The sequence below is a fragment of the Morus notabilis genome, unplaced genomic scaffold, assembly GCF_000414095.1.
Source record: "Morus notabilis unplaced genomic scaffold, ASM41409v2 Scaffold518, whole genome shotgun sequence".
In the NCBI taxonomy this organism is placed as follows: Eukaryota; Viridiplantae; Streptophyta; class Magnoliopsida; order Rosales; family Moraceae; genus Morus; species Morus notabilis.
In genome coordinates this window covers 1,203,775-1,219,554 of record NW_010366577.1, presented here as the reverse complement: position 1 = coordinate 1,219,554, position 15,780 = coordinate 1,203,775, and the positions used below count along the sequence as shown (strand labels likewise).

The 15,780-nt window shown below is 36.5% G+C and overlaps 1 protein-coding gene across 1 annotated transcript; it reads left to right on the top strand.

Annotated features, from left to right (window-relative positions):
* Positions 1-161: 161 nt before the first annotated feature.
* LOC21409815 (DNA repair protein RAD4) lies at positions 162-12,841 on the top strand. Its single transcript, XM_010110691.2, has 13 exons — positions 162-254; positions 1,143-1,264; positions 1,453-1,758; positions 1,862-1,954; positions 2,393-2,485; positions 2,596-2,697; positions 7,277-7,326; positions 9,238-9,987; positions 10,472-10,832; positions 10,922-11,116; positions 11,237-11,389; positions 11,733-11,942; positions 12,273-12,841. Exons 1-13 carry the CDS (start codon positions 209-211, stop codon positions 12,678-12,680), a joined length of 2,889 nt encoding a protein of 962 aa, XP_010108993.1. The 5' UTR covers positions 162-208; the 3' UTR covers positions 12,681-12,841.
* Positions 12,842-15,780: the final 2,939 nt, after the last annotated feature.

Here is a 15,780-nt window from a genome sequence, read left to right as displayed (position 1 = left end):
AGTTGTTTTTTTTGAATTTTTTTAGACAAAATAACATGCCAAAAGTCTTCATTATATCCGACACAAAAATAGTTGCGGAGAGCACCTTACAAGACTAGAATATATAGATGAGCGGCAAAGCAGCGCCTACGACATATAACTGCAACCGCCAAAGACCAGAACAGAACCAGTTGGAGGCGCCACTCTCTCTCTCTCTCTTCCAGAGAAAATGCGAAGCACGAAGGAGACGACGCGTGAGAAAAATCCATCACCAGGTAACTTCAACTCGTTTCTCTTCTCCACATGCCAAACTTCAATTTCCCCCTGCTTTATTGTTTCCTTTAGTGGATTCTGTTTGTTTCCCGCGAAAAAGAGAAGAATAGGGAAAGAAGAAATGCAAATCTTGCGTTCAATGTGGAATTCTGAAGAGGGCTATAGGATTTTCATCTTGTTATTCGTGTCCGTTGTTATGAGACAAAACTACTTTTTTTTAAGCAAATGAAGCGTTAATTTGAAATTCTATGATGGTGGAGTTTATTTGATAGTGAATGAGTTAGGGCTAGGCAACTGGAGGGATATAAAAATTTGGGAAAATTAGGTGGATGGCCAGTTTTGATCATCCTTTTTTTAATTAATGGCCGAACTTTTTTCTCAAGGTAAATGGTCTTTTTTTTCCAGTGGTTAATCAATGAGATTCCGATGGTTATCACTAAAATGAACTGGTTTATCATTGATAATGGTTTATGACTGATAAACCGGTAACTTACTGATTTTAATTGTGTAGTCACTAATTGATATTGGTAATCATTTATAAACCGCAAATCAATACATCATTGATTAACCCTTTTCTAAAAAAAGTCATTTTCCTAATTTAATAAAATTTGGGTCATTTACTTTAAAAACGACCATTTATTTTGAAATCCCTATAAATTTTAGAAGACTGTGGGGGTTTAGTGTTTTTTTTTTTCTCTTCTTCTGGTAGTTAGTGCCTTTTGTTTCTAAGTTAATTTCAAATTTAGTTGCTTATAAACCAACTTGGGGAATAAGGATAAGTTACAAAGTTTTAACACAAAGCAGAGGATACACTTTTTTATTTTTTTTTATTTTTTTTTAGCTTGCCATTGATTTGTAGTTGATAGCTAAATACATGTTCATTATTTCAGGAGCGCTTTCTGAGAAGTCCCGGGAGTCTGTTGGCAAACTTCTTACACGTCCCAATAAGCCTAGGTCTCGCGGAACAAAGAATAATGATAATAATATTCAGCAATATGATTTAAGTAGCGAGGTTTGTCCTGATTATCTGTTTGTGTTTCTTACCCTTTTGAAATCATAGACAGACATATCTAAAGTAGGGGCATGACTCGTTTTTATGAATTATCTTTGGTCTAGGGCATTACGAGGTGTTTTATCTTATTATCATTATTATTTTTGTCAAGTGTTTTAATTCTTTCCATTTGGTCGGTATTTTTTCAGGTTGGGAATGGGTCAAAAGTAAATGGCATACAAGATGTAGATTCGAGGGTGAAATCAGTAACTTTGGAGGCTGGAGGTTGTAGTACAGATGCCGCGAGAGACACTTTGAGGGAAGAGAAAGTTGATGGGGGAACTCTGCAGGACCCTCTCTCCGACAGCAGGGAAGAGATGAATGATTCGGATTGGGAAGATGGATCAATTCCCAATTCAGATTTTACTGGTAATCAGCAAGTAACAATTGAGTTTGATGAGACGCCTGATCCTGTGAAGCGGAAACCAGTTCACCAAGCTACTGCAGAAGATAAGGTTAGAATGCATGTATCTTGAATTATTGTTTAAGGTAGCATTGTTGTTAGATAGTTTTTTTTTTTTTTTTTTTTCATCTTATTGAAATTCTAAAAATTTGCAGGAACTGGCTGAAATTGTTCATAAGGTTCATTTACTTTGCTTACTTGGACGGGGAAGATTAATTGATAGAGCTTGTGATGATCCTCTTACACAGGTTGTTTATTCAATTTATTGTAAATTATATATGAATTCTAATTTTCAATATGATAACTGTCGAATCTTTTTTCGCTGAGCTATGATAATTTGTTATGACACATCCTTCGTAGAATTCAAAAAATCTGTTGAATGGCACTTCACTAGCTTGTTACTATTATCTTAGCATGTGTATAACTTGAGGACGATTGTTCGGTAGTTAAAATGTTAACATTGACCGCTCCGAGTTTCTTTCCTTTCCATCTTTATTGGAGAGTGCATTTTTTTGCTTCCTTGGTTATCATCTATCTCCTTCGTTGTAGCTTCCCCTCAGAAATTTTTAGTTATTTCTTTGTTTTCCGTTCTGGTCAAAAAATGGATGGCAATGAAAAGTGTCTCTACAACATTTTAGCCATGCCTTTTTCATTTTTTATTTTTTGACGAGATTGTTGACATGCAGGCTGCTTTACTTTCTCTTCTTCCAAGGCACTTGCTAAATATTTCACAGATGACTAAACTAACAGCAAAAAATTTGCATCCTCTTATCCATTGGGTATGTCTCTATTATTTTTTGCTTCAGATTCTTACATTGGATGAGTGTGGATGTGGTTTTATGACTCGATGCTTCTTTGTCTCTTTGATCTCTTCACATAAAATTTGCAGTTTCAAGATAACTTTCATGTTAGAAGTTCAACTGATGAGAAAAGATCGATTCATTCCAATTTGGCCTTTGCACTCGAAACTCATGAAGGGACTTCAGAAGAGGTAGCCTTTGGTATCATTTTAATTATCTTCTTAGACTTCTTATCAAAAAAAAAATTGTTCTGAGATTGTTTTAATACAATAGATAATTCAGTTGAATGAATAATTTCATATATCTCAAGAGTATAAATACAAGATACATGTGCCTATTCTAGGATAGTCAACAATATAATCTGTACAATCAATTACAATCAATTCAAATAAATCAGACCACTACTCCTAGCTAATAAAGGAAACATTATCATGCAGAATATTTGCTGAATTTACGCCAACTTTCCCCCTTAAGTTAGTGCATAGATATCACACATGCCCAACTTGGATAATGAAGCATAAAATGGACCACTAGCAACAGCATAGGTCTTATGTCTGCCAACTGATCTACACTCTTGATGTAGGGAATCTTTATTTGGCCAAAATCTAGGTTATCCTTGATGTAGTTGACGTTGAGCTCAATATGCTTAGTTCTATCATGTTGTATTGGATTGTTTGCAATCTCAATAGCCGCCTTGTTATCACAAAAGAGCACCATAGGCTTCTTAGGACCAAATCCAAGTTCACTTAAGAGAGGTGGTTGCATGATGAAGAGCATGGTATTCTGCTTTTGCGCAACTCAATGAGACCACATTTTGTTTCTTGTTTCTTCATCACCAAATTTTCTCCTACAAATGACACATACCCTGATGTGGACTTCCTATCCAATTTGGATCCAGCAATATCGGAGTCTATGTATCCCTCAATCTCTAGATGTATGTGCCTGGAGAACATAATTTCTTTGCTTGGAGAAGACTTGAGATAGGCCAGGATACGATTTACTGCATTCATGTGCTGATTACTCGGATTATGCATGAATAGACTCACAACACTAACTGCATAAGAGATCTAGTGTGGGTTAGATAGATCAACTTCCCCACTAGTATTTGATATCTTTCCTTATTTATTGGAATCTGATCACAGGAGCAATGGTTTCTTGGTATTCATTTCCATAAGTCTGGGTGTATCCCTTGGCGACCAACCTAGTTTTGTACCTATCAATTGTCCCATTTTACTTGTACTTCACTGAAAACACCCACTTGCATCCTATTGTTTTCTTTCCTTGAGGAAGCTCAACCATCACCCAAGTAGAGTTCTTTTGGAGAGCCTTCATTTCTTCTACCATAGCAGAGTTCCACTTAGCATCTTCAATGGCTTCTTGAAAATGACTAGGAATAGACACAGAAGACAACTGAAGTGCAGAAGCAAGATGAGTCTTAGATAGATGGTGGTAAGAGACAAAATCAGAAATAAGATATACATTGGAGGATGATTTTAAGAAGCCCAACTTGTCCAGTTCCTTGCGATTACGAATGGAACGTCTCCTACCTTGATCAACTTAAGGATTTAAGGTAGCAATTTTAGAAGGTAAGAGTGAAGAAATTTGTACATCAGAATTAGTCCCGGAAGAGTCATCCGATGGCATGGTAGTATCATTGAGAGGAATGTTGAAGTCTGGAGGGGTTATGATAGTGGCAATTTTGTTCTTCCTTGTATAACGTTGTTGAAAAAGCATGTATGGTCTTTCCCTCCTTTCCTCAGGTTCAAAGTTAGCCTTACCCGAGTCAGTCGAATCAGTTGAGTCCTCCCCCTTACCTGAAATCCACCACTTCTTTTCTTCTAACCATAATTTTTCCTCTTCCTTACTATTAATCTCCCCCTAAAGAAGAATTATAGACACATTCCCAAGAAAAATAAGACTCACGCGCACAGAATTGAACATCCATGGAAACATAGTACTTTCCCGAAGGAGGATGGAAACATTTATAGCCCATTTCGGAACTAGAGTAACCAAGAAAGACACATTTAAAAGCACGAGGATCAAGTTTGTCCCTTTGATGAGAATGTGTATGAACATAACATACACAACCAAAAACTTTACGACTGATTCAAAGCAAAAGGAATAGAGTGAAACTGTGATAACAATCGCAAAGGTGTTTGATAGTCAATAACACTTGCAGGCATTCGGTTAATGAGAAAGACAGCGGTCATGAGCATTAGCCCAGTTTCATTTTGGAACACGTATAGTAAAGCATAAAGCCCGAACCACTTCTAGAATGTGGTGGTTTTTACGCTCTGCTATACCTTTCTGTTGTATGTACACGTTGTTTGGTGGAGGATTCCATTTTCTTTGAATAAATCAGCAAGAGACTAATTTACAAACTCACGACCATTGATAGCATGAAAAACCTTAACCTGAGCATTAAATTGTGTGACAACTATCTTTGAAAGTTGAGGAATAACATGCAAAACACTATGCTTTGATTTCAGCAAATATGCTCAACTCACTCTAGTATAGTCATCAATAAAAGACACAAAATATTTATGACCCGAAGCAAAAGGAGTAGAAAAATGACCCCAAACGTCTGTAAAAACACAGACAAAAGGAGCTGGACTTTTATTAAGACTTATTTTGAAAGTTACTGGATGATTTTTAGTATCAATGCATTGTTCACATCGTAAACTAGAAACTGAAACATTTTGAAATAACTGAGAAAATAAACCTTCTAAATAAGGAAAAGATGGGTGACCCAATCGACAATGCCATAACAAAAAAATTTTCTCTGTCAAACATCTCCCTTGTGACTTGAAAAGTGTGTTGTAATTCCCTTGCCCCCTCCAAATAGTAGAGACCTCTCTCCTTACCAATGCCAATCGTCATCTTCATAAGATTGTCCTAAAACACAGTGTTTAGAATGAAAGGTTAAAATATAATTAAGGTCTTTAGTAATCTTGCTAATGGAAAGGAGATTATTAGAGAGGCTAGGTGCAAGGAGGACAGAAGACATGGGAAGTGAGGAGGAGAATGAGACATCCCTGGCCCCTGAGATGGGCATAGGAGTCCCATTGGCAACTTGAGCAGGCTTAACATTGGAGGACATTAGAGAATCAAAAAAGGAATTACTAGTCATATGATTAGTGGCCCCTGAATCAATAACCCAAGTGTTACAGGTAGCAGAAATAAGGCACAAACCATAATTACCTTCTTGAGTAGAGGTGTGAGAAACCAGAGAAGCAGAAGTAGAAGAATGAGTGTCAGCCACAGAAACTTGACCCGATTTCTTGTTTTTCCATTCGGCTTGCGTCAGTTTGAACCACTCTAGATAACTATGCTTCTTCTAGCATACATCATATGTGTGTTTGGTGCCATTGTAGTGTGCAAAACCGAGTGGGAGTGTTGACAACATGAGTTGGCTTTGGAATACTCTTATGGACAGCCATGGCCGAAGCCTCAGACTGGTCTTATGCACCCATGGTGGCTTGCCTCTGCGCTTCTCGACGGACCTTTGAATAAGCTTCCTCTAGGCCTGGTAAAGGAGAAGTGACCAATACTCCACCACTAACCTGATCCAAATTATGATCGAGACCTGCAAGAAATATATAAACCCGTTCCTCAGCAGTAAGCCTTCTCAGTTTCTCAATATCAGTGGAACACGTCATATCATTAGGCCTTCATATCATTAGGCCTTCAATAATCAAGGTCCAAGAATATGGAGTTTAATTCATTGTAGTATTATGAAAGAGGACGGTAGCTTTACGTGATTGGAAAGATTTCTTCATTAGTTCATAGACTTGAGAAGAATCCGAGACATCAAGATAGCTCCTCGTGCATTCCAAACCTGTTTGGCCATTCCACACGGCACAAAGTGAGACATCAGTTTATCTGTCACGGAATTAATGAGCCAAGACTTAACTAGAGCGTCTTCGGCCTCCCATTCATCAAAATGGGGTCATCCTCTACATGTGCAACCTTCTTCCCTGTGATGTAGCCCTTCTTTTTTCTGCCAGCAATATGCATCTCCAGAACCTGAGACCAAACACGATAATTTCCACCATTCAACTTAATAGAAATTGTTGGAGAGGAAGTTTCATGGATGGTCACTGTGGATTGCTTCTTGCTATCAGTTTTCTCAGCATGGCATGGAAACAAGAGAGGAAGGATGAAAGGATTGGCATTTTAGGGTTTCAGTCGAGAAAGGAAAAGGTAGCAACGGATATTCTTGCCTACGCTCTGATACCAAATTGATAATTCGGCTGAATGAATAATTTCATATATCCCAAGGGTATAAATACAAGATGCATGTGCCTATTCTAGGGTAGTCAACTATATAATCTGTACAATCATTTACAATCAATCAAAATAAATCAGACAACTAATCCTAACTAATAAAGGAAACATTATCATACATAATATTTGCTGACTCATACGCCAACTAATACATGTGGATGTAATATTATTCTCCTATGCATGTGCTAATCAATTTTGTTAAGATATAAAGTATAAGTACAGAAAAAGTATCAAATAGTTTGTTCACTCTAATGGGCTAAGAAATACAGAATTTCAAAAAAACAAAAAACAAAAAATGCTTGATTTGCAAAATTTTTAAAATAAATTGACAGACAACTCCCTTTATCTTGCTTTGTCTTTTCCTTACAATTTACACCTTTTAGAAAATCAAATTGCAGTTAAGATCATATAAATATGGGTTTTATCCCAAAGGAGTCAAACTGATATGCATGTATTTACCCGAGAGCTTCATTTTTCTTGCAGATTGCTGCATTGTCTGTGGCATTATTTAGAGCTTTGGGTCTTATAACCCGGTAAGTGAATAATGCATCAAAACCGAAAATACTTAACGAGATATATGTTTTTTGATACGTAGTGATTTTCTCTGTATTTTCTTCTGCATGTATGGTTTCGGGGAGAAAATAGAAAGTCGTTCTTTCTGAACCTGTTTGCGTGTGAGGCTTTAGGCTTGTGACATGATGCATGCTTGTTTCTCTTCTTCACATAAAAGCTTCAGAATATAAAATGCAGATTCTTTGAGATTCTTAGGGAGATAACTTTTTTATTGGCTTCTCAAATGATTTGTTAATGGCTCGAAGATATTATTTAATCACACCCCTGTTTAAGTATCACCCATTTAAGCATATGCTACTTGTATCTGTAGTACTGATATTATAGTAGCTAATCCCTCAATTTCATTCTTCATGGACTGATTTCAGCATGATTTATGTCCCATTATTCTTATTGAGTATTCCTAATCCCCTTCCCTTTGTTTTTGATTTATTTATCACTAAAGGAATTTTTCTTATATATCTCTAAGATATGACATGGGGAAATTCCTTAGCCCTGGGGTTTCGACCTTATATGCAGTGGTAAAGACAGTGCATTGAAAATGCTATTACGAGGTGGAATGACAATGTCCTTGTTTTCTCTTCCCATTAGTGTCGTTTTGTTTGTATTTTATTACTTTAGTTGTAATTACGCAGCATCACTTTGATTTGATGTAATTACGCAGCATCACTTTGATTTGATCACTTAGAAGGGAAGAAACCATAAATGATAGATAGCCAACCTATACTTGCTCGCCATCTGGGTGAGGTAGTAGAGTCCCACGTCTTTGAAGTGGGTCTGTAAGGAGTGACTCTAGAAAATTATGCAACTTTCTTTTGTGGATACTGGATATTCTATCTGGCCAAAAAATCACTGCCAAAATTTTCCATGCCACTTTCACTATCCATTTCTATCACAATTTTGGCAGCCAACACTGAGGAAGTGGAACCAATTAAGACTGCTAGTTTTTTTTTTTTTTTTCCTAGATTTCCTTGGCCGTGTTTGTTTTTTTTTTTTTTTTCCTAGTTTTCCTTGGCCGTAAATAACTCCCCATTACAACTTTATCCAGTATCCACAACCACTTTTTGCAAATCCCTGCTAGTTTTACTTATGGCTTGTTCGGTAATCTATAATGAGAATGAGAAGGAACCGGAATGACAAGGAATAAAAAGTGATGACATTTAAGTGTTTCAATAAATTTTCTGGTTCTAAATGAGAATGGAATGATTCCCATTGAAGTACTTGTTGAAGTTAGGAATCTAAAATCTAAATCGGAAGTACTTTATTACTGGAATGCTCTCATGTAAAATGCCAATACTTGTAGCAATGCTTCCATTTCGAAGCTATGTATCTTACCAGGTGCTTGGCAAGTTCAATGTATCAGGTTCAAGAGCTTTTCAACTGGCTTAAGTGTGTGTGTGTGTGTGTGTGTGTGTGAACTTCAGTATCGTTGGACTGATCAAATATTAATTCAGTCATTCATGCATAATTCTCAACTTTTCAATTATTCCTTTTACAATAGGACCATAGATCTCTATTTGTGTTCATTTCCTTCTTTTCACTACCAAATCATATGTTTCATTTATCTCTACTGTTGCTTCAAGTACATTTTCATTTCTTTGCAACAGCCAAATGAATTTAATATAAATGTTTGTGTGGTGCTTGTGCTTGTTTGTGTGGTGCTTGTGCTTGTTTGTGTATGTCTTCAGTGTGTTCTCATTTGCATTATGCGACTTCTGTTGTTGCTTCTTTAGGATTATAAATAAATAGTGGTAATAGTGGCAGCATAACGATGGCATTGGTTTTTTATTCTACTTATAGTAAACTACGACTCTGATGCTAAAGAGGATGTGTACAGCTCTATATTTTCTACTAAAGATATACCTTGGATTCAGGTTTGTGTCAATTTTGGATGTGGCCTCCTTAAAACCAGATGGAGACAAGTCTGCTTATTTCAGTCAAGATGCGGGCGGTTTCATATTTTGTACTTCAACCCCAATGGTGGCTAAAAAAAATGAGGCTTCTAGCTCTCCCAGTAAATCATTTTCACCCAATGAAAAAGACAGTGCTTGTGAAACTTCTCATAGGAGTTCATGCAAAAGAAGCAACGCTGAAAGCAAAGATTCTGCCTCTGCTAATGAGTCGAGCAATAAACAACCATGTCCATTAGTTTTTGAGTTGAAGCATGATTCTTCTGGGGCATGCCATACACAAATATCTCAAGGACCAAAGAGAAAAGGGGATATTGAGTTCTCGTTGCAGATGGAAATGGCTATTTCTGCAACAGCAGCAGTAATTGCTAATATTGCGGATGGTAAAATGGGGTCTAGTATGGGCAATCCAAATAGTAATTTGCCAAATTTTATTTCACCTTTTAAGAGAATGAAAAAAGTTTTAAGTGAAGGCTCTTCATCCTCTCATGGAATCTCCACTGCAATTGGATCAAGAAGAGTAGGGTCTCCCCTATATTGGGCAGAAGTATACTGCAGCGGTGAGAACTTGACAGGAAAGTGGGTGCATGTTGATGCTGTTAATGCTATTATTGATGAAGAAGAGAAGGTTGAAGCACTAGCTGCTGCATGCAAAAGATCTTTGAGATATGTAGTTGCATTTGCAGGGAATGGTGCTAAAGACGTGACTAGAAGGTTTTTCTTTTCCCTAATTTTCTCCCCCTTCCAATTTTACCATGCATTCCTTGTCATTAAATTGAACCTTGATGCTTTTGACATGCTTTCAGCTTCCTGTGTTCAGATTATATCTGCTGGCTGTAATATTTTAGTATGATGTTGGATACAAAAATTATTTTAGCTTCCTTTTTGAAATATGTGATTTGAACTGTATGCCTGCACTCTGATGATATTGTACTCCAAAAATTGTTTTCTTATCCTTTTGTCCCTCTGAGCACGTGTTGTGTCGATAAGCTCGTATTAATATTTCAACAAGCTGCAATTTACTTTTTAGAGGTTGCAAAATTTTCCATATCCTAATTTAATACTATTATGGGGAGGTAGTAGTTGATTTAGTTGGTGTGGTTTTTTTCTGGGTCAGGGAGTTTATGGAAAGGAGAGAACCACAACTTTTTGCGTAGCCCAAGATGAAAATTTGATGCTAATATTCTGAATGTTTCAGGTATTGTATGAAGTGGTATAAGATAGCCTCAAAGCGAGTTAACTCAATTTGGTGGGATTCAGTTTTGGCACCATTGAAAGAGATTGAATCAAGAGCAACTAATGGAATGTTTCACTTGGAAAATGACAACATTGATGCCTCATTTAAACATGATAATCCAAAACATATCGCAGAAAATTTGAAAGCAGAAAACTTTCCAAACAATGCCACCTTGCTTGGGAGCTCTGGCCTTGAAGTATCAAAAGTTTGTGGTGTGAAGACTGACATGGGATCTTCTTTGACGGCAGCTTCTAGGAGCTCTCTTGAGGATATGGAGTTGGAAACTAGGGCTTTAACCGAGCCACTTCCAACAAATCAACAGGTGTTGTGAACTAATATGGTTATTTTACCATGGTAGCGAAGCTGTTAAGCCTCAACTTATCTATCATTTAACTTCTCTTTCGAATGCAGGCCTATAGAACCCACCAACTGTATGCCATTGAAAAGTGGCTAAACAAGTATCAGATACTCCATCCGAGGGGTCCCATTCTTGGTTTTTGTGCAGGTCATGCCGTTTATCCTCGGACATGTGTGCAAACACTCAAAACAAAAGAAAGATGGCTGCGGGAGGGCTTGCAAGTTAAAGCTAGTGAGCTCCCTGTAAAGGTCTGGTTTGCCTTATTAGCATCTTTATTACTATTTGATTCATTAAATTAAAATGCATTTATGAGCTCTTTATCATTGTTCACATGCTTTGGTTTTTCCCCTCACCATTTGTTTATACAGGAATTGAAACGCTCTGGGAAGCTTCAGAAATTAAAATCCTTCGAGGATGATGAATCTGTTGGAGATAATTCTGAAGGAACTCTCAAACTTTATGGGAAGTGGCAACTGGAGCCATTACAGCTACCTCATGCTGTAAATGGAATAGTTCCAAAGGTGCTTTTGTCTGCCCAGAGTGCAAATAGTTTGAAAAATAGCAGCTACAAGTTTCTCTTATTAGTTTGAAAACTACCAATTACAAGTTTCTCTTTTTTTCTCCATATCTAATGAGCATGTAAACTTAATCCCGCTAGCCTTCATGAATGAGTATTATAATATATTTTCACTTCCAATGCCACTTCTAGTTATCTGCTATTTAGCGCGTGTTCCAGCTTTTTTTATCACTTGATCAATATTTTGTTTATTAATGAAATCTAATAACTGACATCTTCTTTGGGCAAGCGCGAGTTCTTGCTGGAATTTTACCGCACCTGACCTCTAAATTTTGTTGGTCTCGTAGAATGAGCGTGGACAAGTGGATGTCTGGTCTGAGAAGTGTCTTCCACCAGGAACCGCGCATTTGAGGTTGCCCAGGGTGTTTTCTGTTGCCAAAAGGCTGGAAATTGATTATGCACCTGCCATGGTTGGCTTCGAATACAAAAACGGTCAATCTTATCCCGTCTTTGAAGGTATTGTGGTGTGCGCCGAGTTCAAGGACGTGATATTAGAGGTAAGATCATTGCTAAATTGGGATTGACAGTGTTTTAGAATTCTGAATTTGTATTTGTTTACTCTTTTTTTTTTTTTTTTATTCTGTTAGCTCGTCCTAAAAATATGCAGGGATTGATTGTTTGCCATTTATGGTTGCTCATTTAAAAGTTAAGGGACCTGTAGCGCCATTAACCCTATTCCTTTCTGATACTTAATGCTTATTTCAGATAAATTTCAGTTTGTAAAACTTTTGTCTCTTTTCACCCACAATCATATAATAAAAGATTTTAATTTGCAAAAACATTGTGCGGTAGTCTAGAATGTAATAGCAGTATACTTTTTTATCCAGGCTTATAGAGAAGAACAAGAAAGACGAGAGGCCGAGGAGAAGAAAAGGAATGAAATGCAAGCTATTTCTCGCTGGTATCAGCTTCTTTCATCCATTGTGACTCAGCAAAGGCTAAAGAATCGTTATGGCAAGGGCGTGTTGTCACATACATCCTCTGATGAGCCAACAGTGGATAACAACTTAAGTTTGAAAGTTAGTGGTAGTCAAGATGACAAACAATCTCTTGAATTCCGGAAAGGAAACAAACACAAAAACAAGCCGAATCCTCCCTCTCGTTCTCCATCGGCCGAGCTGGAAGAAGACCACAAACATTTATTTCTGACAGAGGACCAGAGTTTTGACGACGAAACCTTGATACTCACAAAAAGATGCCATTGTGGATTTTCGGTTCAAGTGGAAGAACTATAGTATAAAGAATTGAACCACTGCATAGTGCATTGAATATTTGACATGACAATACTAGGATTATTTATATCCCTTTTTGTAAACAAGGAAAAACAGAGATGAGATTTTGCAGCAAGTATGTCGTGGCTAGCTTCATACATGAGTGTAGAAAAGCTAAAGGGTGTAAAATGCAATGCTTTTCGTCCTACTTTTTGTTCCATAACAATCAAATGTAGTTTTGATTAATGTTCTTTCCTTTCTTCACATCGAGTACGCAATGTCTATCAGGCTTTATATGCCCCAATCTAGAGCTGCAAGTATGACTGGGATAAACTGGTCGGCTTGAGGCCCGCTACTATTGACCTGGGTCTGGCCCGGCGCGGCCTTAAAATTTTTTGGGTTTAGTACCGGGCTGGGCCGACCCTCTCTTTTTTAGGGCCGGCCCGACCTTGCCCAAACATCATATTGTTAAAAAAAAAAATTTAACATACCATATAAAATTTCAGGCCAGCCTTAAACTTTTTGGGTTTAGGGCCGGGTTAGGCTGACATTCTCTCTTTTAGAGCCGGCCCGGCCCAAAATTTCCCTTCGGGGTGCCGAACTCGGACCGAGCGTTTCAAACTTACACCTCTACCTCAATCCAATATATCAAATAAAAAAATAAAAAAACTAACAGACTAACAAACGTTAATGACCAGTAGGTCTGATGACATGAGGTGGGACGGGGTGGAGTGGAGCTTTAAGGTTGGAAAAATGCTAGGATATTTACGAAATCCTAGTAGAATTAGGTTTAAATTTTTTTAAGACCTATGCAAAAGGGAAAAACGAGGCATGTTAATACATATAATGATTCTTAATTAAAACCATACCAAAGATTAAAGGCTTGTTTGGTTATGTTCTCCGTTTTCTATTTTTGAAATTTTTTTTTTTTTTTTGAATCTTGAGAATAAAAATTGTTTTTAGTAATTTACAGAGACTAAAGGTATTTGGTGAGTCTTTTCTTAAAGCAATTTTCAAAGAACCAAAAACAAAAAACAAAAAAAAACAAAAAAAAAAAGTGGAAAGATATTAAGTTTGGGTCGAGCTAGGGCAGCGGTCGAAATTGAAGCTGATGCACAATCATGCCCAAGCTCGAACAGATGTCGATGCTAGTGTAGAGTTGGGGCCGTGCTGAGGCCAGGTTCAGAGTTGGGATCAGAATCAGGGCTGTCACTCTTCATCTCTCCTTCACCATTGAACTCATTGTATTAATTATTTAAGGTTGCTAAACTTATGATGCAAACCACATGGTTTGGAAGTGTTCATTTTGACTTTTGCGGTTGACTCGAGTTGGTACCAAATGGAAGTGGGGAGTTGATGATGCCTTGTTGCAGGTTTCAGAAGCTTTGATTTTTTTTTCCCCCTTTTACTTAGAATGAGTTCAAATTCTCTGCGCAATGGCATATGACAAATTGGATGGAATTTCATAGTTTTCAATTACTTTGATTAAATTACATTATCCAAATTTTGTTTGGTACATATGCCTTTAAACATTTTATGATTGGTGAATTACACATTACTTTAAATTATGGCAAATTACCGTTGTATTTAACAAAGTATTGTAGAGTGATCCAAATGGAAGACAACTATTAAATTTTAGACCCAAATATCATTGTACCTGTTACGTGAGAACATTTAAAGGAATAGACTTAAATTTTGAATGAAAAGTGGAGCATATCATGTCACATATATGTGAGTGTTTCCTTCTAAAGTTTAACATTACTCATCAATTTTGGAGCACTCTAAAATATTTTATTAAATTTAATGAGTAATTTGCCATAAGTAAAAAAGCTTGGACAACAACTTATCAATTCAATCAAAATTCTCGAGTAATAATTGATTTTGTCAAGGCTTAATTCATAATTTAGCCCCAAATAATAGTGGTTGTCCCAAAATGGCATAAAACTCCATTCAACCCACCCTGAGCTTATAATAAATTGCAATTTTAAAACTTTTATCCTCAAATCGCTAATAGTTTAATAGTTTTAATCACATATAGGTCATGTGACTACTTGACAAAAGATAATATATAATAAAGTTAACAAAATAGACTTTGAAATTTCAAGAAAAAAAAAAGCACACAAAAAACAAAACAAAACAAAACAAAAAGAACGAAATACAGTTTCTTCCTCACTAGGGGTGGCAATATGGGTTACGATACGACTCAAAAACGACACGAATTTTATGAGTTAGGGTTGAGAAAAAAGATGTTCGGGTTAAAATTAGGTCGACCTGAAATTGACACGAAAAACACGGGTCAATTTCGGGTTGAATCCGCCTAACCCGAACACGACACGAAACCCGAACACGACACGAAACTCGTAAAAAACTAAAAAATACATATAGTTTTCATTTCATATTTTAAATTTTATTATGAACTTGTGATATCATGATAGTTATACTCAAAATTTTATACTATTATTTATTTAATTTCAATGGATGTTATTGTAATTTAGTGTGTTATGAATTTTAAGTTATTTTTAATATGTAAAAAACTAAATAAAAGTATACAATTTTCGTGTCAATTTCGGGTTCACGGGTCAATTTCGTGTCACGGGTCATTTTCGGGTCGTGTCATGTCAATTCGTAAAGTGGTCGTGTCGTGTTTGTATTGCGGTTTTTAAAAAATTTCGTGTCACGGGTCGTGTTCGGATTTACTATAAATTTAAAAAAAAATGATTAAAACACGACACGAACACAACACGTGACACGAATTGTCACCCCTCCTACCCTAAGTATACTATGCTCGCAACCCCCAACTCCACATAATCTTCCTCCTATATTCCTTTTACCAATTAATTATATGACCGACATATGATTATAACCATTAAAAAAATACATTACATTAATAGAAATATCAAAATTATAATTTATGACATATTCGATGACTAATTTATATTATTTTAAATTATATGAGGCAAAATGAGACAACTACTATTCTTCAAGGGTTATATTTAAATTTACCTTTTGACAACTATCACGTATGTGGGGGGAGCTAAAAAAATATTTTTTGGTGGCATGAAGTAAACTGATGATGTAACGTATTTTTTTTTCTTTTATTTGTATAGCTCTTAGCTCTCTCTTT